General features: G+C 48.1%; 1 protein-coding gene across 2 annotated transcripts; it reads right to left on the bottom strand.

Annotated features, from left to right (window-relative positions):
- Window positions 1-1,515: 1,515 nt before the first annotated feature.
- Window positions 1,516-21,688, bottom strand: LRRN4 (leucine rich repeat neuronal 4). 2 transcript variants are annotated; one of them, XM_074988458.1, is made up of 5 exons: window positions 21,498-21,688; window positions 15,005-15,733; window positions 12,323-12,527; window positions 9,224-9,364; window positions 1,517-6,015 (listed from the first exon to the last, which is right to left on the bottom strand). In XM_074988458.1, exons 2-5 carry the CDS (start codon window positions 15,693-15,695, stop codon window positions 4,749-4,751), a joined length of 2,304 nt encoding a protein of 767 aa, XP_074844559.1. In that variant the 5' UTR covers window positions 15,696-15,733; window positions 21,498-21,688; the 3' UTR covers window positions 1,517-4,748. The 2 variants fall into 2 exon arrangements, with proteins under 2 accessions (XP_074844560.1, XP_074844559.1); XM_074988459.1 differs by lacking the exon at window positions 9,224-9,364 and having other exon boundaries at window positions 1,516-6,015.
- Window positions 21,689-25,315: the final 3,627 nt, after the last annotated feature.

Below are 25,315 nucleotides of genomic sequence, written 5' to 3' on the forward strand. Positions count from 1 at the left end.
CCTCCACGCAGGAAGGCAGCAGGCAGAAGGAAGTTGCCAGCGAGCAGCAGACCCGGCTTTTCAGGGAAACGCACCGTTTGTTTGGGGAGCAGGCGCTTCCTGAAATGCTGGCTCTGGCATGCAGCTGTGAGACTTCCACACTGCAGGAAGCTAACGCTACCTCCATTTTTGCAGGCGGTAATGCCAGCATGGGCTCTTTCTTGGAGTGTGGGGGATTGATGGGGTTGCGGGGTAACCTGGTGCCCCCCGCCCCTGGGAATTTCTTCACGCTCCCCAGTTTGGGAACGTACGACATGGAGTATATTCATTTTGTGCTGTTTGCAGCTGTATAAAGGCCTCCGTTCTATTCTTTAAGCCACCAGGTTGATGTCCCTTCATGTTAAGTGACTGATCTTTCTGCGTAGATCACACAAGAAAAGCTCTGATGCTGCAAAAATACACAAAGACATTGTGTGAGTAGGGTGATTGTGCTTGTTGTTTGTGCCCGTCACCTGGAACTCTTTGTACAGAATAGTTGTCGTGTGGCTGGATGCTGCATGTTGCTGGAAGGGGTAAAGCCAAAGCACTAGTTGAACACTTCGCAGCTAGTGCAGAAAGACAGTGTGGCACCCACTTGGAGGGTGGAGGGTAGGTGGGGCGGGGCGTAGAATCTCTGTACTCAGGAGTAAAATAAAAGGCTATGTGTATGGGGCTGTCTTCAGGATATGGAGCTACTTTTGCGCCAAAGAGCAGCTTACCTAAATGTTTGCTCAAATGTGCTTGACAGCTTTTTAGAAACAGAGGTCGCCATGTTAGTCTGTACCCCAACAAAACAAAGCAGCAGAAATGCAGTTACTCAGTGATGTAGTTATTCAGTGATGAAGTGGGTCTGTCCCATGAAAGCGCGTCACTGAATGGATCACCTTGTTAGTCTTTAAAGTGCTACATGTCTGCTGCTTAGCTTTTTAGAAAGGAGACTGCAAGCGTAGTCCCCCATGTTCACCAACTGCAACAAAAAGTGCCAGACAAGTAGTCTTCATGGCAGATGTTCAGTCCCTCTTGATTTATACGGGGCACTGTGTTCTTGTCAGCTCACAAGCCTACAGCACCGTGTTTAGCAGCCCTATGGCACGCTTCTTCTTCAGCGGCAGTGCAGCTATTGGTGCAGAGGCAGATTTGCTCAGGCCTGTATCATTGCATTGCCCTATGGTGACTTCCCATGCTCATTCTAATTCCTATTTTAAAGAGATCCGAGAAATTTTCCTCTAGCTCATTAGTGACCTGAGGGAAGGGTTGTTCTTTTTTTTCTTCCCTTTTTTTTTTAAGTTAAATATTGTCACAAGCAGTTACAAATCCCTGTCTTCAATCTAATTTTCAAGCCCTTTGCTTTTTAAATTTTAATTGATACTTAACCTCACTTGTCTCTCGCTCCTCCTCTTACTGTATCCCTCTCTTTCTCACTTTTAGGAACTAATCTGCAAGAATGAATGCATTGCTATTTACAAGCCTTTTTGTTTGCACTACTTGTTTTTATTTACAGTATTACAAATGTCTCCAATCAGGATCCCATTGCGCTAGGCACTTTTACAAACACCTTACAAATCTCTGTCCTGAACAATTCCAAGGAAAACAAACAAACAAAGATTCAACCGTCCTGGTCCTTCAATTCACAGCTGAACTGTTGCCTGCTACGGTTTCTCAGTTCCTTCTTAGCAAATTTTAGCAAAAGCAGAGAAGCCAGGCCTGAAAAAAGTAGGATTAATGCTTCCTTTTCTTCACCATAGAAGCAAAAGAGAGTACAACCCTCATTTTAAAGTCACCTTTACTATAGATGTAGTTTATAGAACGTTAGGATAACTGACTTTGGTGACAAGTATCGGAGGGGTAGCCGTGTTAGTCTGGATCTGTAACAGCAACGAAGGGTCCTGTCACACCTTATAGACTAACAGAAAAGTTTTGAGCATGAGCTTTCATGAGCACAGAGTCACTTCATCAGATGCTTCATCAGACGACGTTGGTGACTGAGTGGTATAGAAGGTATTCTGCAAGGCATGAGCATGGCATGAAGTGAAGCAGGCGGGAAAAAAATTGGGACCCAAAAGTGGTGGCTGTCATGAAAGAGTAAAGCCATTAGGGATTGTGACTTGGAATGAAAAACCCAACAATTTTGACGTCAGAGTACATGCTTCAAAAGATACTTTGTTGTTATGCCCCTAAGCTATTGTATAAAACAATGCCCATGCTTTACTCCACAATCAAAAGTAGGCAAAAAAAAAAAAGTCCTGACTTTATTGTATACTTGTTTGTTGATTTTAAAAGAAGGACAAGACTGTGGTCATTTATCATACTGGTTTTTACTTCTATTTCTACAGGGCATGTGATTTTTTTTCCCCCCATGGTAAAAATAACCACTAGAACACACATACTGTTGCATTTATGTAGTATTTTGTCCTTAAGGATCCCAAAGAGCTTCACAGATTATATCCATACAGCAAATTGCATCACCTCTGGAATGAAGGGTTGTAGCTGAAAACCTGAACAATTTTATGGGTGAAATACTTGATCAACCACCACGATAACTCCAGTCTCTTGTGAACAAGGTGTTGGGGGCTTTAAGACTGAGATTTGCAAAGCTGTTTGAGGGATTTGGATGCCTAATTTATATTTAGATTAAAGGACTTGGAAACTAAATCCTATAGGCACCTTTCGAAAATCTCATTCTAAATGTCCAGTGGCCACGATAGCAGTTTGTAAGACTTCATCTCAACCCCTACACCTGTGAGGTTGTGATGATAATCAGTTTTGTACCATCATGTAATAGTGATAGACCCAGTCAACTCCAAGTATATCACCAGTCTACTAACTTTGCAGATGAAATCAGGGGTTTGATATTATCATGGTGATAACTCACTTGTTTTCTTTCTTTTGATGATTATTGTGAACTATGCTATAATTTTAGCCATTTACTTTCATTTTGGAGGCAATGGACAACATTTGTTTTAATATTTATATTGTGGTAGCACCTAGGAGTCCCAAAATCCCCATTGTGGGACAGAGACTATCCCTGCCCCAAGAAGGTCCCGATATTTTTTCTGGAGATCTTCCTCTTAAGGAGCCTGATTCTGAGTGGTGCTGCACATTTACCAGTCCCATTGAGGTCAGCTGGCATTTTGCGTATGAAGCCCCATGCACGGAAGGGCCCCCAAGCTAGTTCTCACCCTTGATTTCCAGTCATTGGTTTTTCAGTTACATTTTTCTATTGACTTCCAAATAGCCCCGACGGAAAAAGTGCAAATAAAATTTACACTTGTGCGCCTTTGTCAGGTTCCCGTACTAACCTTCCTTTACAACTATGTGCTTTCTGCAGCAATAGGAGCATGGTGGAGTAGCATAAAACCACAGAGGCAAAATCAATAAGGCAGCATTCTAACACACAAAGCACCAAGTAGGCTATTTAGAGATGATCTGCAAAAGATTTTTTTATTGGGCTTGTGATTCTTGTTTGCTTATTGCATTTAAAACACACAGATTTTTTTTTTCATGTTGCTGTTTTTTGCCACTTCCACGAGAGATGTGAAGTCTGGCGATCCCTAGTTTTGCTAGTGGACATGTGGGGAGTATCAGTATACATTTTACACACCAGCAGCTTAATTCCCACTTCAGGTAAATAAACATAAGTGTACTCTGCTAGTGCCTCCTCGCAACAATGTAGCCATGGCAGCAGGAGTCAGTCTAGTTACCCCAGTACGATCCCAGCTAAATCCCTGCTGCACCAGCCAGCTGTTGTGTGGACCTAACCCCAGGCAGGGATGGTGATACTTTCAAGCAAGTGTTTGAGGGATGAGTAGGCATTTAAACAAAAAACCCAAAGGCCCACATTTCCAAACCTGGATGCTTAACCTCAGTCTCTTAAGTCCACTACTAGGCTCCTAAATAAAGCAGCCTGATTTTTAAAGGTGCAAGAGGATTTGTGCGCACTGCTTTTTGGAAAAATGGCCCATTGCTATTTGGACACCCAGTTAGGGCTGTGGACTTTGAGCCAGATATCTTAAAGGTCTTTGGATGCTTAATGATGCAGCCTTTGAACATTCCAGTATGCCCCTCTCTGCATCATTAAGCATCCAAAGACCTTTTAAAATAAAATTGAGCCCTTCCTCTTGGTAATTTCCCAATCTTTACTGAGGGAATAGTGAGAAGACATTGGATGTTTTTCCATCCAGTAATTAGAGGCTTTCGATGCACAAGTCACTGGGTGAAATTCTATGACCACTGTTTTGTGGGAAGTGTGATTGGAATGATCCCTTCTGTTTTTAAAATTTATTCACCCTCGTGCCTGTGTAAAACAGTGATATCTGCAGATGATCAGCATCGTGTACATGATAGGGGTTATTTCCATCAGGGCTTTTCTTCTGCATGTTTCAATACTACATTTGATTAGTTCTGAGAAGCACCATAGGCAAGGAACTTCCTTCTGCCACATCTGGCTATTTCATCTCTTCTCTTCCCCCTGCTTCCCGGTTGCAAATGGAAAGTAAAGATCTCAGAAGCAGCCCGGATGGTCCTGTTGCAACAAAATAAAGCATTCAGGGCCACGGATGTCCCTTGTGTACTTTCATTAGAGTTACAGGAGGGATAAAGTCAGCCCTGTGTCAAACTCGTAAGCAGGTGAGTAGCTGGATTCCATGTATATGCATTGCTTCAAAATGGTTTACTGCAGAAGTGGTTGACAAAACTGCCTGGAGCTAATTACACGGCTGCTCTTTTAAGGGTTAATCAAATGCTGGGTTTTTGTATGAGACGAGGTGTGTGCTGTAGCGCTCAGCTTGAGGCTTTTTACATTTCTGGTACAGACACACCGACAAGACGATGGTGGTGATTAGGAAGACCCCGGTGGTTAGGGACAAGGCAGCAAAGATGGATTTGTAGCTGGGCTTTGTAGTAAAGTGGGTGCAGGGATTGCCTGAGATGGTCTCCTTTGTTGTCTGGCTTGACCCTGCTTTGTTAGAAGCCATCACGCACACCCTGTAGGTGGTGTCTGGTGAAAGTTTGTACAGTGTGTGTTTCCTTGCCGTGGGATAGATCTCAGCAACCAGGAGCTGGCTCTTTTCGCTGCCTTTGGCGTGGTACACAAGCTGGTAAGTATTGACGACTGAATTGGGGGCACACCAGTGGATCTGTGCTGACGTATCTGTTGTTTCAGACACTTCCTTGAGCCTGGGTGGATCCGGAATAGTGTTGTCGCCAGACACTCCAGGACACAAGCACTGGGACAACCTCTGAAGTTCAGAGCATGGCTTTTGGAGATGTTGGCAGGGGTCATAACCACAAAAGACTACTTGCTGAGTTGCAGCTTCCTTTGGTTGATCATCATCGTAATCATCTACATAATGCCCTGAAATTACAGCATGGCTAGGATTTGGAACAGGGTTTGTCCTTGTGGGATTTTGCAACAGTTGATCTATCTGAGATGGGCTTATTGTGCCAGGAGAAAGAAGAGATTGTGTTCCTGTTAGCCCTGTCACTTGAATGGAATTATTAGTAGACTGGTGGAATGTTTCCTCTTGGTGGGACACGGCATTGGTTGCTGTGGCATTGCTCTTCCAAGGATCTGTTTTGGTTATACTCACAGTACTTTGCTGAGTTAAGAAGTCACTGTATAGCTCTCCCAGGATTGTCGAAGAGGGGGCTGCTGCTCCTTCAGTAGAGGGATGGTTTGTAGAATTGGGTGAAATGTCCACACTTATGGGGCTGTTCATTGTTTGAGCTGTTTGCGGCACACTTAGGTTTTGTGGCATCAAGGAGCTTCTATAAAGTTCTTTGGTGAATGGAGTAGAGTCCATCACTGCAGCTACAGTGGTGGGTTTGTCAGTAGGGAGGACGGAAGACTCTTCTGTTGTGAGAGGTTGAGTGTTTGATATGGGGAACGTGGTGTTTCTGTCAGCCTGGCATTTGTTATAGAGCTGTAACAGCGAAAGAGATGATGATGAAGGCATCTCTCTGTCTTCTGAGGCTGTGTAGCAGGTGGTGTCAGAAGCCCTGTGGAATGAAGCAAATTAAGTTAGAGACTCAAACAGCAGAGACTAACAGCAGCAGCGTCTATGAAATGTATCAGATACTGAGCTGCTAATGCCAATCAAACCTATTCACTCACACGAAATTGGGCGAGAGCCAGGAAATTTTGACTACAGTTCTGCACTTTAAGGCTAATTTTTTTTTTTATGTTACTATCTTGGTTGCGTCCTTTTTGCAAGGTGCAGCAAATATCCCCTGACTGGGAGGGATAAAAGTCTGATTCAACAAGCAGCTGTGAAAGCTGAAGGGAAAATACTCAAAGCATCAGGTTCCAAAACAAAGAGAAAGCCGTGCTAGTCTATACACTATCAAAACAAAAAAGCAGTCAAGTAGCACTTTAAAGACTAACAAAATAGTTTATTAGGTCAGCTTTCGTGGGACAGACCCACTTCTTCAGACCATAGCCAGACCAGAACAGACTCAATATTTAAGACACAGAGAACCAAAAATAGTAATCAAGGTTGACAAATCAGAAAAAAATCAAGGTGAGCAAATGAGAGAGTAGGAGGGCTGGCGGGGGGGGGCGGTAAGTCAAGAATTACCTTAAGCCAAGTATGCAAAAGAGCCCTGTAGTGATCCAGAAAATTCCAATCTTGGTTCAAACCATGTGTTAATGTGTCGAATTTGAATATAAAAGAGAGTTCAGCAGCCTCTCTTTCAAGGCTGTTGTGAAAATTGCTCTTCAGTAAGATGCAGACTTTTAAGTCATTAACTGAATGGCCCACTCCATTAAAATGTTGGCTGACAGGTTTGTGGATCAGGAGTGTTTTTATGTCTGTTTTGTACCCATTAACTCTTTGTCTAAGAGAGTTTGAAGTCTGTCTAATATACAAAGCATCTGGGCATTGTTGGCACATATGAGCTGCGTCTACACGTGCACGCTACTTCAAAGTAGCGGCAGTAACTTCGAAATAGCGCCTGTCACGTCTACACGCGTCGGGCGCTATTTCGAAGTTAACTTCGACGTTAGGCGGCAAGACGTCGAAGTCGCTAACCCCATAAGCGGATAGGAATAGCGCCCTACTTCGACGTTCAACGTCGAAGTAGGGACCGTGTAGACGAGCCGCGTCCCGCAACGTCGAAATTGCGGGGTCCTCCATGGCGGCCATCAGCTGGGGGGTTGAGAGACGCTGTCTCTCCAGCCCGTGTGGGGCTCTATGGTCACCGTGTGCAGCAGCCCTTAGCCCAGGGCTTCTGGCTGCTGCTGCTGCAGCGGGGGATTCATGCTGCATGCACAGGGTCTGCAACTGGTTGTCGGCTCTGTGTATCTTGTGCTGTTTAGTGCAAGTGTGTCTGGGAGGGGCCCTTTAAGGGAGCGGCTTGCTGTTGAGTCCGCCCTGTGACCCTGTCTGCAGCTGTGCCTGGCACCCTTATTTCGATGTGTGCTACTGTGGCGTGTAGACGTTCCCTCGCTGTGCCTATTTCGATGTCGGGCTGCGCAACGTCGAAGTTGAACATCGACGTTGCCGGCCCTGGAGGACGTGTAGACGTTATTCATCGAAATAGCCTATTTCGATGTCGCAACATCGAAATAAGCTACTTCGATGTAGGGTGCACGTGTAGACGTAGCCATGATGTTAGTTGAGGAACATGAGAATGTGCCCATGATTCTGTGAATAACATGATTAGGTGCAGTCATGGTATCTCCAGAATAGATATGTGGACACAGCTGGCAGCGGGCTTTGTTGCAAGGAAAAGTTCCAGGACTGGTGTTCCTGCAGTATAGACTGTGGCTGTTGGTGAGAATCCTCACAAGGCTGGGAGGTTGTCTGTAGGAGGTAACAGGCCTGTCACCTGAATTACCTACCAGGAGAAATAAAAAAACAAATTGACAGGGCCAGATGAATACCCAGAGACCAGCTACTCTAAGATAGGCCCAAAAAAGCCAAGAACAGAACACCACTGGTCATTACCTACAGCCCCCAACTCAAACAAATGCAACGAATTATTAAAGACCTACAACCTACCCTTAATCAAGATGCCACACTCCAGAAGGTCAGCTTTGTCCACACATGTTTTCTGGAGATACCATTACTGGACCTAATCAGGTTATTTGCAGAATCACGGGCACATTCTCATGTTCCTCAACTAACATCATATATGCCATCATGTGCCAACAATGCCCAGATGCTTTGTATATTGGACAGACTTCTAACTCCCTTAGACAAAGAGTTAATGTGCACAAAACAGACATAAAAACACTCCTGATTCACAAAGTGGTCAGTCAGCATTTTAATGGAGTGGGTCATTCTGTTAATGACTGAAAAGTCTGTGTCTTACTGAAGAGGAATTTGCACAGCAGTCTTGAAAGAGAAGCTGCTGAACTCCCTTTTATATTCAAATTTGACACATTAACATGTGGTTTGAACCAGGATGCGAATTTTCTGGGTCATTATAGGGGCTCTTTTGCATACTTGGCTTAAGCTAATTCTTGACTCCCCACCTCACCCCTCTGCTCTCTGATTTGCTCACCTTGATAATATTTTTTCTGATTTGTCACCCTTGATTACTATTTTTGGTTCTCTGTGCCTTAAATATGGAGTCTGTTCTGGTCTGGCCATGGTCTGAAGAAGTGGGTCTGTTCCACGAAAGCTCACCTAATAAACTATTTTGTTAGTCTTTAAAGTGCTACTTGACTGCTTTTTTGTTCCAAAACAAAGTGGAGTAATGCCTCTTCAAATCAGAGAGCAGGGGGCAATGTAGAGTGATGGGTAGTTACTTCCACAGCATCCTTGCTCTTTGCTGGCTCAGGAATCTGTGCTCGTAATTTGACTGCAGATCTCCTGATTGATACCGAACGATGCCCTTAAGGCCACTGAGCTATCTTCTGTTTTATCTGTACTCACAGTAAAGTATTAATGGGGAGGCAGAGAATAAATTATCTGTAGTGCCATCATTTTACAGTTCTGATTATGTTAACAGGATAGTGCTGCTTTCGCCTATAATTAGCCCAGTCTTTGGTCTTGAGGAGAGCTTTACTTTAGATGTCTGTCCTTTCAGGAAGATAGGAACAGATGGTGGTAGTCTTGATGGGGGTTGCATTTCAACAGGAAAACTACATCATCCATGAATAACGTATAGCAAAAATTGCAGTAAACAGGCTCAACTTAATCCTTAAATTCTCACCCCCTTTCCTGTTGTAGGAGTAATACGCAGCTGACAGGTCATTTACCTTTGCAGCACAACTCTTCCAGGATGCAAAAGCAGCCAGGAAAGCCCACAATTGCACTCTAAAGGATTTCCATACAGGTTGATTGTGATCCTACCCGATGAGTTGATGATATTCCAGGAATTAAAGGAACTCAGGTTACAGCTAGGAGATGAAAAGTATGAGAATCTTTAGTAGGTGTCAGCTAAGGCCCAACGTCTGGATTGTTCTTTAATAGTCAGGTCTGCGTAAGGGGGTGGCAGGCAGCCATCTCTGCTCCCTGTGGTGGCCGGAATCTGCTCCTGGCTCGTAGAAGATTTCTAATGTCTTCCCGCTCCCCAAGGAAAACCAAGTTCATTCTCACATTATCACCCTCACACACAAATCACATTTGCCCCAATTTAGAGTCACACTTTACTTACTGCAAACTTAGCTAAAGGCATAACCTGAATGCAGTTGGCATGGTAGCTGGAAAGAAAAAGCATCTTGTAGCCAGCAACTTAGCTTTGTTAAAGTTTGTCTTATCTCTGAACCCATCATCTCCGCTGCTTTCATTTAATTCTACTCCCCATCTCCTGATCTATGGGTACCCCAGTTCACTCTCTAGCCTCCCTTTCACCCCATGCTGGGAATAGCTTCAATTCCTGCAAGCCAGTCATTTACTTTATGTTTTCTTCACTGGTAGAGCACGGGTAGAGCAAATCTGCAGCTATTTACTTTTATATCCAAAAAACCATATCTGTGGATCACTGATCAGCTGCAAATACAAATTGTGTAACTGTGCAGGTCTCTAACTCATCGGTACAGTGTTACCAGCTGTAATGATATTTGCTGTTTTTCTGAAAGTTTCTGCTCCTGGGGCACAGAGAATAACGAGAATCTCAGCATTCATTTCTGAGCCCTCCTAGTTGCTGAGAGAAACTTGAAAATGTGACCTGAATGCCCCCTACTGTTTCAGAAACCAGAAGATAAAGAAAAAACACGCCACATTTATTGTTCTAAAAATCTCGACTTTTAACAGCAACGAAGGGTCCTGTGGCAACTTACAGACTAACAGAAAAGTTTTGAGCATGAGCTTTCGTGAGCACAGATTCACTTCATCAGATGCTGGTGAAGTGAGTCTCTGCTCATGAAAGCTCACACTCAAACCTTTTCTGTTAGTCTATAAGGTGCCACAGGACCCTTTGTTGCTATTACAGATCCAGGCTAACACGGCTACCCCTCCGATACTTCAGATTTTTAAGTCAATCCACAGTTTTACAGCACCACTTCTGAGTTTGAATACTCAGAGATAGTAACATTGTAGATGGCTCTGCACCTTCTTGTGCCTTTTCGTTCTAAGACCTTAAGCTTCACGTAGAAGGAGGCCTCCCTTATCCATCTTCTGTATAGCACTGTGTGAATTCTGTACCCAAATGCAGCAGTGTAGCTGGAAAGAGAGTCTAATCTTCTCTTCATTCACTACCACCTAAACTTGTGTTCATGCATCCTATGCCCTGTTTTGTTTTGTTTTGTTTTTTCATTTTCTGCTGTACTCATATTCACGGGCGATGCCTTAAAGGATGTTCAGCAATATCCACTAAATCCTTTTCTAATCAGCCCTAACTCATTCTGGTAAATTGCCTTCACTGTTCATGTTATACCTGTGTCTCTAACTACTTCACGGCTGTGTAACCCACCAGGTAAATGATGCAAAATACGTACTTAGCACCGAGCCTTTCTTTGTAAAGAATCAAGGAATGGCTTTGTCCGAACACTGAACAAGAAACTCTGCAGGAAGGAAGAATTCCTGTGTGTCTCGGCTTCGCTGCACAGCTTCCGCTTAGAAACCTTCGTGCCTCAGGTTTAAAGAAACAATATGCCCGGCCAGACAACAATTAAAAGTGCATTGCTGCTGTTAGAGTGGAATAGCGGTCCTTTAAGAGATTGGCATTGGGTTCTGCCGCAATACAGGTTACTAGGGACACCAGTAGTGACGTACAGTCTAGCAAAGTGGAGTGGAGTGGAAACAACCGCCAACTGCTTATGCTAGCGACCTGATGCATGACTTTGGCTAAGTCCCACCCACCATTACCAGCTCTTGTTAATTTTATCATGAGCCTCACAATATCTCATGTGTCTTATGGCCAGTTCCAACACCAGGTGTTTCTCACTCTGTGATTGCAGAAAAAATACTTGAAAAAAATGCCCTTAGAGCACTTGAGCCTGGTCTTGGCTAAATACACCAAAGGAGGGCAAGGGGGACTTGGGGTTTTCCACAGCCGAGGCATGATTAAACTGCAGGACCATTAGCATGTAGGGCCAGATTCTCGCTTCCATTCCTCCATCTCCACTGAAGTCATTGCAGCTGAGAGGGAATTCTGACCTTTATTGTTCAGAGAAACGGACTGCTCTAAAACACACACTCTGCTCAGGAAAGCTGCATGGGAAGAGCCATGCACTGACGTGCGACAACTGCAGCAGGCTCAGGAGTTCATTAAAGACAGCCTCAGGCAGTTTCTGATGTGAGTTTGGCCCATGGGGCCATATTCTGTGTTGCTTGCAGTATCTCCTAGGTGCCGGAAGGCTGGCAATTTGTGAAGAAGTCAGTCGTGTCTCTGACTGTGGGGCCCGTTTTATGACCATGCTGGTGAAATGCTGAGCAGCTTCATGGCTGCTGTAGTCTGCACAAGGTAGCTATGGCCCCCCCACGAGGCTGCCTGCCCACCAGCCATCTTTGGAGGGCACTGTATTCTAACCACACCTTCTCTAACGGGTACTGGCATGTCCTCTGTGCTAAAGCCTGCAGAGGGAATAGCATAGGAGCTGGCTATGCAGCTCCTCGACAGAAGGGAGCTCTGCCCCACGAGGGAGAGATCTGCCGTCTTTCTGGCACCTTTGCATCAGCTCGAGCAAGGCAGAGATGCTGGTACACAGGCTAGGAAATCCTATTCTGCTGTGCCAGTGGATTCAGGTGATGTCACAGCTTGGAATGGTAACTCCCCTGTGCTCTACAGACCCCAAACCTTTCCTGTAATTCCCCTGGAGTCATCTGAATAGGGCCAGTGAAGGGACCCAGCTGTCACGAGACACTTTCAGCCCACAGCAGCATGTAACACATGGGTGAGCAAAGAAAACACCTACTTCTGGAAGGCGAGAAAGTTCAGGTGATGAGTGTCATTGAATAGCTCTGTTCTCACTCCGCTCAGGGCATGGGAGTCTTGGCAATTCAATTCTCTTAGCCAGGGCAGGGACTTGAACAGATCTGGGTCGAGGCTCTTCAACCAGGGCATCCTTGCAAGGTGGAGCGACCGAAGGCTGGCCAGGTGTTGGGCCCACTCCTGCTGAACTGAAGCAGAGAGGAGCCGGGTGACTGATATAGCAGCAGAGCCCCGTGCTGGGTTTAGGACAAGCCAGTCAGCAGACCCCAGTGGACTGGGTTTCACTGACAAATCACTGCCTCTGCTGCTTATTGCTGGGGCCCGTTCTTTTTTTTTTTAAATATGAAATAAAATGAAAAATGCTCCCTGCCGCAGCAGCTCCTGTGGGACTGGGACTGGCTCCCCACGCTGGGTATTGCACCCTGGCACACAGGTGTGCTAGTGCTGTGCAGATGTGGCTTGGCTGACCCTCTGTCGGGAGGAGGGGACCAGCGAGGCCAAATCAGAGTGGTGCTGTGACGGTAGGTACCAGGTCACGGTGCCCAGAGTGAAGACCTGGGCCCGGGCCCGGGCCTAAAGCACAGAAGCTGTCTCTTTGTGGTGAGTACAGGCTGGGCTCCAGCCACCTGCTCCCCAGGGGCTCTTGTCCCTTTCCCATCAGGCCAGACCTGACCGACCTGCCCCCACCTCCCCCAGACAGGGAGAAAAATGGAGAAATCGAAGCAACGTGAAATTCCTGAAAAGTAAAATGAAAAATTACAAATGAAGAAGAAGAAGAAGAATTCCTCGGCGTTAGTCATCCCCAGCAGTTTAGCAGCACACGTGTCTGGCAAAGCACCCTCGCTACTCGGAGAGTTGGACTGAGGGCTGGAACCTCTGCTAAAGAAACCTTGAATCTGGCTGCATGAAGACATGCGGCCAGCAGGTTGCTAATCCCTCTTTACACATCCATGGCTACTCATTCACTGACTCTCCCTGGGTCAGACCTGCTTTACCCATTTGATTTGATGCAATGTTATAGGAGTCTGGGTGGGAGAGAGAAGAGGGTTGGTTCTGTGGCTAAAGGAGAAAATGGAGGAGATTGGGGTGTGATCCAAACTCTGTCATAGACACCCTGAGTCACTTCCTCTGTCTCCAACTCAACTCCCCCATTTGAATGATAATCCGGCCAAGGGGCTGCCCTGTCTGTTTAGACTCTTAACTCTTTCGGGCAGGACTTGCCTGTCACTCTGTGGATTGATAAGGTGTAACACGGGGTCTGCAACCTCTGGCGCCTTAAGGACGTCTTTGTGGCTCCTGACGCAGTCATCGCAAAATAAAAAATAAAAAAAAACTCTCCTGATTATTTTTGATAAATGGTGAACATCTAAAAGCCCAACGTGAACAACTCATCTCTGAGCAGCAAATAACGTGTGGTCTCAAAACACTGGATAACTCCTGCGTCCTCAGGGGGAGAGAGGGTTCGGGAGTGAAAGTCAGGAAGACGGGGGTACAAACATACAAAGTGCGAGGAAATAGAATATGCAGATAGTTCATGAATGAATGTATCGCATCACAAATCAGTGTGTGTGCGCTGTTCTGAAAATAGGGGTTACAAAAAGGACAGTTTGACTTTATGAAGGACCATCTTGTATTCACATGCACTGCGGCTCTTGAATTACCGAGTGTTTTTTTATAACCACATTGGAAAAAATGGCTCTTCTTGCTATTTTGGTCGCTGACCCCCTGGTCTAACCCAAGGAGGCCTGGATCTAGGCACAAGCCTTGATATTCTATGCTAATAATAAGAGGAGAGAGCTAAGGCCTGGGGCAGGGTTAGCTATGGGGAGGAGGAGGGGAAGGCAGGCCCCGGAAGAACAGGAGGCAGGCTTTGATTGTGAAAAGACTCTGGCTATGAAAAGAGGAGGAAAGGGAGAAATTCAGGCAGGCCAAGACTGAGATTTGGACGATCGCAGAGGCTGGCAGACAGGGATGGAGGATTACAAAGACAGAGGAGTTGTTCGTGGACAGGTCCAGTGGCTAGGCTTGTGCTGAAATGCATTGCTCCACCTTCCCTGAGGACATCTTATCTACACAGGAGAATTCCCACCAGTGCTTGTGTAACCAACTAGTGGGTGGGTTTCACAGGTTCCTCCGCTGTGCCTGGTCAGCAGAGGATGAGAGTCCATTACCAGCGCAGCCGGTGACCTTCGGCTCACAGTAGCAGTCAAGGATGTTACTGATTAACCAGTAAGCCTCACCCTAAATGGATGAGGGCTACCAGTGGGGGCTGGAGAATCTCCCTGCCTGCCTCAGGCAAGGGGCTGCTCCTGCTGCACTGGAGTGACCCCCACGCATGGTGGGTCCTGTGGTGGGCCCAGCCTGAGAGCACTGCAAGTGAGGGGTCGCCAGCCCAGCCAGAGCAGCTCTTTTACACATTGGCCTCAGGAGCACTGTGGGGTGGGGGTGCTCCAGCCTGGCTCCCCCCAGCTACCTCCACTCCGGTTTAATTGGGTAACCTGTTCAACTTAACGTTTCAGTGGCTAACTAAATAGGATTTTACATCCTACTGGCAGGTCAGCTGAGAGCTCTGGAGGTCTCCAGTTCTACAGCGGTTGACTGGGACACTAACATTGGTTCAGGTTCGATCAGTCCTCAGGTGTCCCACAAAAACCTTCCAACTTACTGTTCTCCAGAAAGGTCTCACTCAGATCAAGCACGTGAATGGCGCTTCTTGCCCTGTCCGTGGTGTCCCCCGGCAACACGTTCATGGCAAAGGCCATCGTGCTGATCCCTCCGCTGTGCTCCTGCCCTAGTAGAGTAGTAGACAAGTTCAGGAACTGCAGCTGTGGGTAACAGGAGAAAGACAGAGGTTGGAGCTGAGTGACAGGGTTTCCGGCCAGTGACAGCCACTTGAGCTTCGGCAGGTAGGCAGAATGGCAGGATGGCACAGAGGATAATTTATTAGCACTTAGGTCCAGCAACTGGAGATTACTGAGGGCTTCGGTGCCCCATGCAACTTCTTGGATGCGGTTGTTCTTCAGCGAGAGGGCATGCAACTTTGGCAAGTTCGCTATCTCCCCGCCACTCAGTGCAGGCAAGAAGTTGGTGCTGAGGTCCAAGACCTCCAGACCGCCAGGCAGGCAGGCAGGCCAGGCCTGCAAGCTGTTGTTCTTCAGCCGCAAGTTGGTCCACGTCTTCTTCCTCAGCTCCTCGCAGGACATGCTGGTAAGATTAACGTTGCTTTCCCAGTGGTCTTGCTGGGCCAAATGGAAGAGCGTTGTGACATTCCCCAGCACAGCTGGAGCTGCTCTGTCTGTCAGGCCATCTGCTGCCTCCCACACCAGCAAAGAAAAAGAAACCAGGAGGGAGAACATTCTTCAGCTTCCGAGGGCTCCTGATTCAAATACCAAGTCTGTTTTTCAGGGAGAGGGAAACAGAACAGCAAGACAGAGAAATAAATTAAAGGCACTTTGGGCTGTCACAAGCTACATGAAAGCAAACCACCACGGAACGTTTTGCTGGGGCCTGCAGGTGGGGGTGGGGCTAATTAGAGTCTGTGATGTAATTAAAGTGCTACCAAGATGAGGCATTTGGGAAGGACGTCTGATTGGAGCACATTTAAAGGTACACAGAACAATTCATTCCAAAGGAAACCAACATGTGTCCCAGGCTGTACCCATTATTCTTAGCTGTGTCATCTTTCTAGCACCTAGGAGACATGCGCACAGACCAGGACCCCCATTGCGCTAGGTGCTGTCCACACATGCTGCACTATCCTCTGCCTAGCTGAAGATCTGCGGGGAGATCAGCTGCCAACTTATTGTTGGTCTACACACAAAAGCTAGATCAACCCAGCTACATCACTTAAGGGTGTGAAGAGTTTACACCCCTGGAGCAATGAACTTACGTCGATCCAGCTCCCCAGTGTAGACAGGGCTTGGGCAATGGAACACTTCCTCTCTCCCACCTAGTTACCGCCTCTTGGAAAGGTGAATTTGCTGCAGAGAGGGGACCATCCCTCCCATTGCTGTAGTGTCTACGCTACAGCACTGGGGCATTGCGCCTGGAGTGTTTTGCTATGTAAATGCACCATGTAACCTCTTTGGGTAAGGGATCCTCTCTTTGCTCTGGGTTTGTACAGTGCCAAATGCAACAGGCTCCTGGGCCAGCACTGGGATGCCTAGTTTCTACCACAATAGAAATAAATAAATAAAAGACCCATACGTACACAGCAAGCTGTGTGAGGGGGTAATGTGGGTTAAAGATACCAGACAAGCGTTGCCTCATGTGAAATTCAATAGACTCTTTACTCGCCATACAGAGCAGGTAGGACCTTACCTCTAAAGGTCCAAAAGTAAACTGTGTAACAGTCAAGTTGTCCACCTTGCCATGGATTTGTTCACTCATGAGCTGTGTCTACACGTGCACGCTACTTCGAAGTAGTGGCACCAACTTCGAAATAGCGCCCGTCGCGGCTACACGCGTCGGGCGCTATTTCGAAGTTAACTTCGACGTTAGGCGGCGAGCCGTCGAAGTCGCTAACCTCATGAGGGGATCGGAATAGCGCCCTACTTCGATGTTCAATGTCGAAGTAGGGACCGTGTAGACGATCCGCGTCCCGCAACATCGAAATTGCCGGGTCCTCCATGGCGGCCATCAGCTGGGGGGTTGAGAGATGCTCTCTCTCCAGCCCCTGCGGGGCTCTATGGTCACCGTGGGCAGCAGCCCTTAGCCCAGGGCTTCTGGCTGCTTCTGCGGCAGCTGGGGATCTATGCTGCAAGCACAGGGTCTGCAACCAGTTGTCAGCTCTGTGTATCTTGTGTTGTTTAGTGCAACTGTGTCTGGGAGGGGCCCTTTAAGGGAGCGGCTTGCTGTTGAGTCCGCCCTGTGACCCTGTCTGCAGCTGTGCCTGGCATCCTTATTTCGATGTGTGCTACTTTGGCGTGTAGACGTTCCCTCGCTGCGCCTATTTCGATGTGGTGCCGCGCAACGTCGAAGTTGAACATCGATGTTGCCAGCCCTGGAGGACGTGTAGATGTTATTCATCGAAATAGCCTATTTCGATGTTGCTACATCGAAATAAGCTATTTCGATGTTGGCTTCACGTGTAGACGTAGCCATTGTGTGCTGCTGTGGCCATGGGTTGGCTGGTTAGGCCTGCCCATGGCAAGGCAGCTTCTCCCACAGTGTGGCCAGCGGAGTGCAAGTCTCGGAATCTGACAGGTTCTACGAGAAAGATCGTGGAGCTGTTCTGAGGCCCCCCAATGGCTTTCAAAGCACAAGGCCCATTGACTTTCATGTCAATGGGCTGGTAGGGAAAGCAGGTCAGTTCCACTGAATGTCAGGCTCCTTTGGCAAGGTCTACACTAGGAATACTTAAACAGTTTAACGGTACCAGGTTCCCACATGGGCAGAGTGCTACTGTTAATCCCGGGGGGGAATTGTGTGTCTAAAATATTATCTGTGAACAATATTTTAAAATTCTGCATATTTTATTTGGCAACATAACACACTATAACCATTCCAGTTTCAGTTAATTTGGCAACTTATTTCAGAGTTGCCTAAAACTTGAGGCGTTATGTACTTGCAAGTATATAAAAGACTGTTACAAGCAGGAGGGAGAAAAATTGTTCTCCTTGGCCTCTGAGGACAGAGAAGAAGCAATGGCTTAAACTGCAGCAAGAGAGGTTTAAGTTCGACATTTGGGAAAAAAAGGTCCTAATTGAGTGGTTAACCACTGCAATAAATAGCTCATTGGCATCTCTGACACTGGAGATTTTTAAGAGCAGGTTAGAAACACACCTGTCAAGGATGGTTTAGCTGCTGCTTGGTCCTACCATGCATGGAGGAGCCTGGACTTGATGAGCTCTTGAGGTTCCTCCCAGTTCTATGAGTACGGAGACTGCTGGGTTTAGGTGGGAGACCTGTCAAACAGCTTTTTGGGAGGGAGGGTTAGAGAACTGGGGAGCCTCCCCTATATCTCAGGCACAGCTGTCCCTGTCCTTATATGGCCCTCATACGTTCATCACTGATGAGGTCTCAGCTGGAGACTGCATCCAGATTTGGGCCCCCCCCACCAAGTACAGAAAGGATGTGGAAGCATTGGAGAGGGTCCAATGGAGGGCAGTGCTAATGATTAGGGTCTGGAGCCCATGACCTATGAGGAGCGGCTGAGAGATTTGGGCTTATTTAGTTTACAGAAGAGAAGACTGAGGGGTGATTTAATAGTAGCCTTCACCTTCCTGAAGGGGAGCTCTGAAGAGGAGGATGAGAGACTATTCTCAGTGGTGACGGATGGCAGAACAAGGAGTGATGGTCTGAAGTTACAGAGGGAGGTGTAGGCTGTCTATTAGGAAAATCTGTTTCACCAGGAGGGTGATGAAGCACTGGAATGTGTTGCCCAGAGAGGTGGTGGAAACTCCATCCCCAGAGGTATTTAAGTCCTGGTTGTGATAATTTAGTTGGGGTTGGTCCTGTTTTGGGCAGGGGATTGGACTCAAGGACCTCCTAAGGTCCCTTCCAGCCCTAGGATTCTATGATTCCCCTTTCTGGACCCATTCGTGGCCCTGAAGCTGAACTCAGACACCCCCTGCCCCCATCCCCATGCAGCCCATCTCTACGTATCCCTCATTCCCCGTGGGCTTCTATCTCCCTGCCCCACCCAGTGCCCATGTACCCCACCTCCATTCACGCCCTGCCTCAGTCTGTCCTCCCACTAGCCCTTCTGAATATTCAGTCTCTGCAATCGGTCTAGCAGTCCTTTGTGCTGCACTTTCTGTCCTCCTATAGCCAGACCTGTGCGTCTGTTCCTGGCCCCACAGGCAGGGTGCAAGGAGGTACACAGCCTCTCCTCCTCTCTATGGACTGTTGGTGCCCATGGGGAGCCAGCTGCTGTCTGTCCTGGTGCCACAGCAGCACCTGGTGGGTGAAAGGTGTACCTGTAGCATCTCTCTGGCAGAGCGTATTGTCCATGGAAAACGAGCCACCCCGGTGGCGGACACGAATTCTGCGCATGTGCAGTGACTCAGAAGCCCCCCAGCAATATAGAGTGACTTTAGCTTATTCCAACTTTGCTGAGTTTTTGCCAGTATAGCTGGGTTTACACTAAGGGCATTTATCAATCTCAAAGAGCTACATCTGCCAGGGGTCATCCCCCTTCACATCCCTGACTGACGCTGCTATGCTGGCAGAGGTTTTCATGCAGTCCTCACCTAAACCCTGTCAGTGCTTTTGAAGAGCTGTGCTCCTAAATCTCTTGGGCACTTCTGAACCTCTCCCCTAGATCTGCTTCTAGCCCTTTGCCAGTTACACCAATGCCATGTTGCCTAGCAGTGGCACGGGCCTTGAATCAGGTGACTTTGCTGGCGGCAGCGAAGTCAGTGTCCTGGATGCAGGGGATCGGCCAACGCATTGGTTTATTACAGTGTATGCAGCGGTTCTGTCCCTTGCACCAAAATAGCCAAGGCTCAAGACAGGTCATTTCCCCTGCAGGAAGAGGCTGTTCCCAAGGTCATTTGGTGCTTTAGCACATTCTGCTCTCATTCCTTATCTGAGCTCTGGAGCCTTTTACCTGGAAAACCTCCAGCCTCTGAACTGTTTGTCCTGGACCCTGAGACATAGGTACGGGGGGCCTAGCCAGAGAAAGGAGAGTACATATAAACCTCCTGACAGTGATAGCGGTGTGGGTCCCTTAGGAAAGGCCGGGGAACACACAGAATTTCCCACCATGTACTTACAGGTGGAGGTGGGAAAAGTACCATAAAAAATTACTTGAGTAAAAGTGCAGCAGCTTTTACTTCTGGATACTTGAGTATAATAAAGATGTGATGTGTGTGCGCGTGCAGGTGTGTTTGTGTGTACTTGTACTCAAGTAGTCTTCCAGGGGGACACTGGCGACTTGTACTTAAGTACCCCATCCACCCTGTCCAGCAGCTCAACGGTTACTCAAGTAACTTTTGGGGTACTTTTCCCCACCTCTGCTTGTATGGACACGTTCAGCACCAATGGGTTCAATCCACTGCCTCTCCCTGAAGACGCTGCCTCAGGGCTGGATGCAGCTGTTGCTGCACATCTCCTCTGGTTTGTGCCTCCAGAGCCTGATCGGTCACAGCAAGGATCACCCTCTATTCAGCCAGAGCTGAGGCACCTGCGCCTCACAAGTGCTGAGCTCCTTGCAGGATCTGGCCTGCCATGACCATCTCAGGTTACAATTGCCTTTCCTCGCCCCTCTCCTCTGTAGCACCAGCTCTAGGTCTGAGCTGGCTGTATGAGTCTGCCGCAGGCTGCTCCCCGCAGCCCCCCCCACGACTCTGCTTCCTTTGCAGCAGCTGCCAGGCTGCTCCATGGAGTGCAGCTGTCCTCCCTAAATTCCATCTGCTGCCTCCCTAAAGCCCAGTCCTGAGTGTGCACAACAGAGCCTGTTCCACAGCCCTCCCTGCAGCCTCCTCTTGGAGTGAATAGGAAGAACCAAGCGAAGCCGCAGCACATGGAGCTTGCTGTCTCTGGCACCTATAGGCCCCCCACCCTCTGCCAGTATCGGAGCAGCTCAGTCTTTAACGTATTTATGCTCCTGACCTAGGGCAACACTGATCCTTGATGTACAGATGGGGAACTGATGCAGAAGGGCAGGTATTTTGAAGGAATTCAGGTGCTTAAAAATGCTGACGGGGCCTAGTGGGATTTGCAAAGGGCCTAAGCAGGTTAGGTGACTAACTCTCACTGGACTATTTTTAAATCCAAGGGAATTATGCAACTTTGAGAAGTCCACCGAGCACCCAAACGTCTCCCCTTAAGTGACTGAGCCAAGGCCATGCATGCAGTGTGTGGCAGAGCACAGAACTGAACACAAGAGTCTGACAGCTGCAGCTAGTGCCCTCAGTATTAGCCCATCTTTGCTGCTTTCCTGGGCCCTTGAAGCTGAACCTTGGTCCAAAGGGATCTCAGTGGCCCGGCGATTCACGCCCATTGCTATGTGGAACAGTAGAGCGCTATCCTGTTCCCAGCTTTGCTCTTAGGAATAGTTATTGGTCACTTGCTGCAGCCCCTGCATAGAGCTGGGCAGTTTCCAGAACCAACACCTGGTCCCAATGGAAAATGGGCCTGTTAGAAACCCAGCCATGCCAGTGTGCACAGCCAGTCCCACCCACTCAGCCCCAGCAGGATCAGTGCGCACTTACCTGGCCAGGCCTCCGGCTGGGGTCTGTGCTGCTCTGCCTGCCGGGTGCTTTACACACAGGAGTGACTCAGCTGCACAGGGTAAGTGCCTCTGTCTGTTCTCATCTGCCTGCAGCTAGGGGAGAGATCTGGTCTGGCCTCACTCCCCCACATACCAGTTTCCCCACCCTCTCTGGGGGAGGGGACGGGTCCATTCTCCTTGCCACACATCCGGCTCCCTCACTCTTACCATGAGAAGATTCCCAACACCTCCTCCACAGGGCAGGCCGCCCATCCCTCCCCAAAATCTGAGAGGGAGGAGGGAAGGGGAACAAATTCTGTGCTTGGTTTCTTTCTCCACCGGCACTGGGGCAGCGGGGCCAGCGCTGACACTCATCAGCTGACACCAGCCCTGAGATTTCTCGAGCAGCAGATAAAGGCGCCCCTGCCCAGCTACATTTCTCCGCAGGGCAGACTCAAAGCGCAGACCCTGGAAACAGCCAAGTTGGCTTCTGAGAGCAGCCTTACCTGTGAATGCGGAACCCAAAATTCTCACCACAGGCGCCGTCTCCAGGAGGGCTGATGTACAAGGGCTTTCTCCTCTCCTTGGCCAGAGCAGGGTTTAGTCAGGAGCAGACTGGAGAATTAGGAGGCCTAGTTCATTAACTATGAAGTATCCATGAGCTCTAGTCCAGCCCTGCCCTCTGAGCAGGGGAAGTTACTTGCCCTGTGTTTCCTCACTTACTTTTGTCTGTCTTATCTAACTAGCTTGTGAGCTACAGGGCTGTATGTTTGTACAGGGCCTGGCGCAATAGGGGCCTCATCTCAGGAGGGGCCTCTGGGCACTAGTGTAATGGAAATAATATGGAGGAAGACGAAGATGAAGATCTTACAGGACAGCACAAGGGTTAGGAATGCCACCAAAGTGAACAGGAGACCCAGGTCCCACTGCAAACCAAATCATCTTCAAAGCCGTGGCTGTGTTCTCTCCAGAGCCTTTGCTTTCCCAGGATAGTAACACGTCCACGCATGGCCGACGTGCACACCCCAGTGATAAGACTTTAATCCATGCACTGCTTTTCCTACAGACCTGGGCAGTATGTGCACACAAGACTTATCTCGGGCCATGTCATCCCCTATGTGAGGAGGGCCTTGAAAACTAGCAGAACAGCCAGAGAAATGAGATAGGGTCTCTTGATGGGACTTTTAAAGCCATTGTGGTTCCCAGGGGAGGTGTGTATTGTTCCCTTGTAGACTGTGGAGTCAGTTGGCTCAGTTCTAAGACAAGGCAAAGGATTGGCTGATCTAGTGCCTGACCCTGCTGTACCTTACCCACACAAGCAGCCCCACTGAGGTCTGGTCTATGCTACTGACCCATAATCGGTACAACGGTGTTGCTTAGAAATGTGAAAAATCCTCATCCGAGTCAGGTAGTTACACTGAACTACACCAGTGCAGATAGCATTGTCAGAGGGCGTTTTTCCTATCAACACAGCTACTGCCTTGTGGGAGATGGATTAGCTACTGGGGTTAATTGATGAGAAGCTCTCCTGCTGGCATGCAACATCTTTGCAGTTCTGGTTATGCCCCGGTCAGTTGCTTAAATTAGCACTCAGAGTGGGATTAGCCAAAGTACTTCCATGGGAGCTGAGTTAGGCTTGCGCTTCGTGCTCATGAAAAGGCCATCCTCAAAGCCTGAAATGCTGCTTGTCTTTGGACCATTGTTCCCTGCAGGCTGAGCGCTTGGGCACCCACCCAGGAGAGATTCCGGTGCCACTGTGCTGATTAGCAGGGTAACCATAACTGGCAGCGTGTTTGTGTTGATGGTACACATCCGCACATGCCTCAGTGCACATAAAATTTATTCTGCCCATGGATGGAAAACATTCATGGGAACACTGGTTTGGACTTCCCTCATCTCCAGGCATCCTAAAGACAGGCAGATGCTCTCTCTGTCCTGAGCCAGGAAGTACCACTGGAGGATTTGCTACTGTTAGTTTGGTGTTTCTGAGTAATGCGTCCTCGCGAGAAAATAGACTCGTCACTTCACACTCTTAAAAGGCTGTCCAACTACATGCTGAGCCAAGCTCTGTCCTCGCTTTTAACTCCATCAGCCCCACTGATGCCATTCCAGGAATTTAATCAGGCAGCCTTTGGGGAACTGAAAAAAAACAGCCGAGTAACTAGTAAGGGAGCCATTCTGTTCAGCCAGGGCAGAAATTAACACAGTCTTGCTCTTTATGGACCTGATCTTGACCTGCACTGAGCACTCGCAGCTCCCACCGCTGTCAATGGCTGTTGCAAGGCACTTAGCCCCTTAGCTGGGCCCATTTGGAAAGACACCAAGCACCTTCTGTAAGGCGCTGAGTACTCTTGCACAATCAGGCCCTGTGTTTGTTCTTCTTCAGTGATCTCCCCAGCCCTTGTGTGCACTTTGGATTGTCAGCTCTCCAGGGAACGAAGCATGCCTTCCCATACGTTAGTACAGGGCCGAGCACCACGGAGGTCTGATCTGAGCTACAATAGCTACAGTCACACTGAGAAAGGCTCCTGCCCGTAGGTTGTGTTGGGTAGGTTGTGCTTCAGTCAGACACAATACAGTCTGCTGTAAATAGGCTGTAAGTTGTGTGTGTCAGTTTCATCCACTATAAGATGCCACAGGACTTGATATTTTTGAAGATACAGACTAACTTGGATACTCCTTTGATAGTTTCATCTACCCACTACCTCACATCCCTGGCCTAGGCTGTTTCTTTAACTTATTGATTTTCTTCTGCCTCCAAATCTGTACCATGGCACCTAGTGACAAGGCAAAGGGAAAGGCCAGGATCTGCGTTCAGGCCATGTTGCACAGACTGCGTGTGCGCTTGGGTTTTGAAAGCTAAAACAGATCCTACCTCTGCTGTTCCCTTGAGCTGCGTCTGTGGTCTGACTGCCTGAGCTGGAATGTTAAAGATGCGGCCTGCATTCCTTAATGATACGGTGAGACAAGCAGCGAGAGGGGGCGGTAGGCGGAGGAGATGGTGCCAGGTTGTAAAGGCTCGAAGATGAATGTTTCCCCACAAGGAAGGCAAAGAATTTTTAAGTGCACCTGAGAACAGAAGTATCCAAAAACACTGGAGAATTACACTGAAAGCCTATGAAAACAGCAGCATTTTCAGGATAAGCCAATCAACCCCCCCGGGTGGGCACAAGCCCTAACTAAGCAGGAGTTCTGTGCACTGGATGCTTTTTCTCTGCATGTGCCTTGGGAGTCAGAACAGCCCCAGCTGTGCAAGATGTCTAACATTTTCACCCTGATCTGATTTGGCTTTGCGCCACGTAGAACAGAGTGGCACCAACCTTATTTTGAGCCAGTATCATTTCGTAACGACTGTTGTTTCCATCTAGACAGTGTATCTGTTGGCATTCTGTCTGGGAATGCAAAACTCTTCTCTCTACCAAGTTTCTCTTTAAATTCAAGGTAGGGACTTGGTAGGCACTTTGGGGCTCCGTAAACAGCTCATCTAACTACAAGGGTTATGCCTGTACAGCCATGGCTCTGAGATCAGCAAGCAAACGCTGACTTGAGCAGGGATTTTTGCAGGAGTAAGGCAAAGGGACTGCAGCACACAAACGTTGAAATACCACGTCACACAAAGGGCTGGTGCTGGGGGTCTAGCAAAGTAGGTGGCAATGCAAAAGGTGACTGCAACTGGCCCAATCCTGGGCTGAGAGTTCCAGCAGGCCATGCTCCTGCTATTAGCCAATCGCGGTTACAACAGCCTGCGCTACTTGGTCATGCTCTGGGGTACCACAATGGGAGAGGTGGGGGTAGGGCGATACGCCCCACGTCCCATTT

Source organism: Carettochelys insculpta, chromosome 3 (assembly GCF_033958435.1).
Source record: "Carettochelys insculpta isolate YL-2023 chromosome 3, ASM3395843v1, whole genome shotgun sequence".
NCBI lineage: Eukaryota > Metazoa > Chordata > Testudines > Carettochelyidae > Carettochelys > Carettochelys insculpta.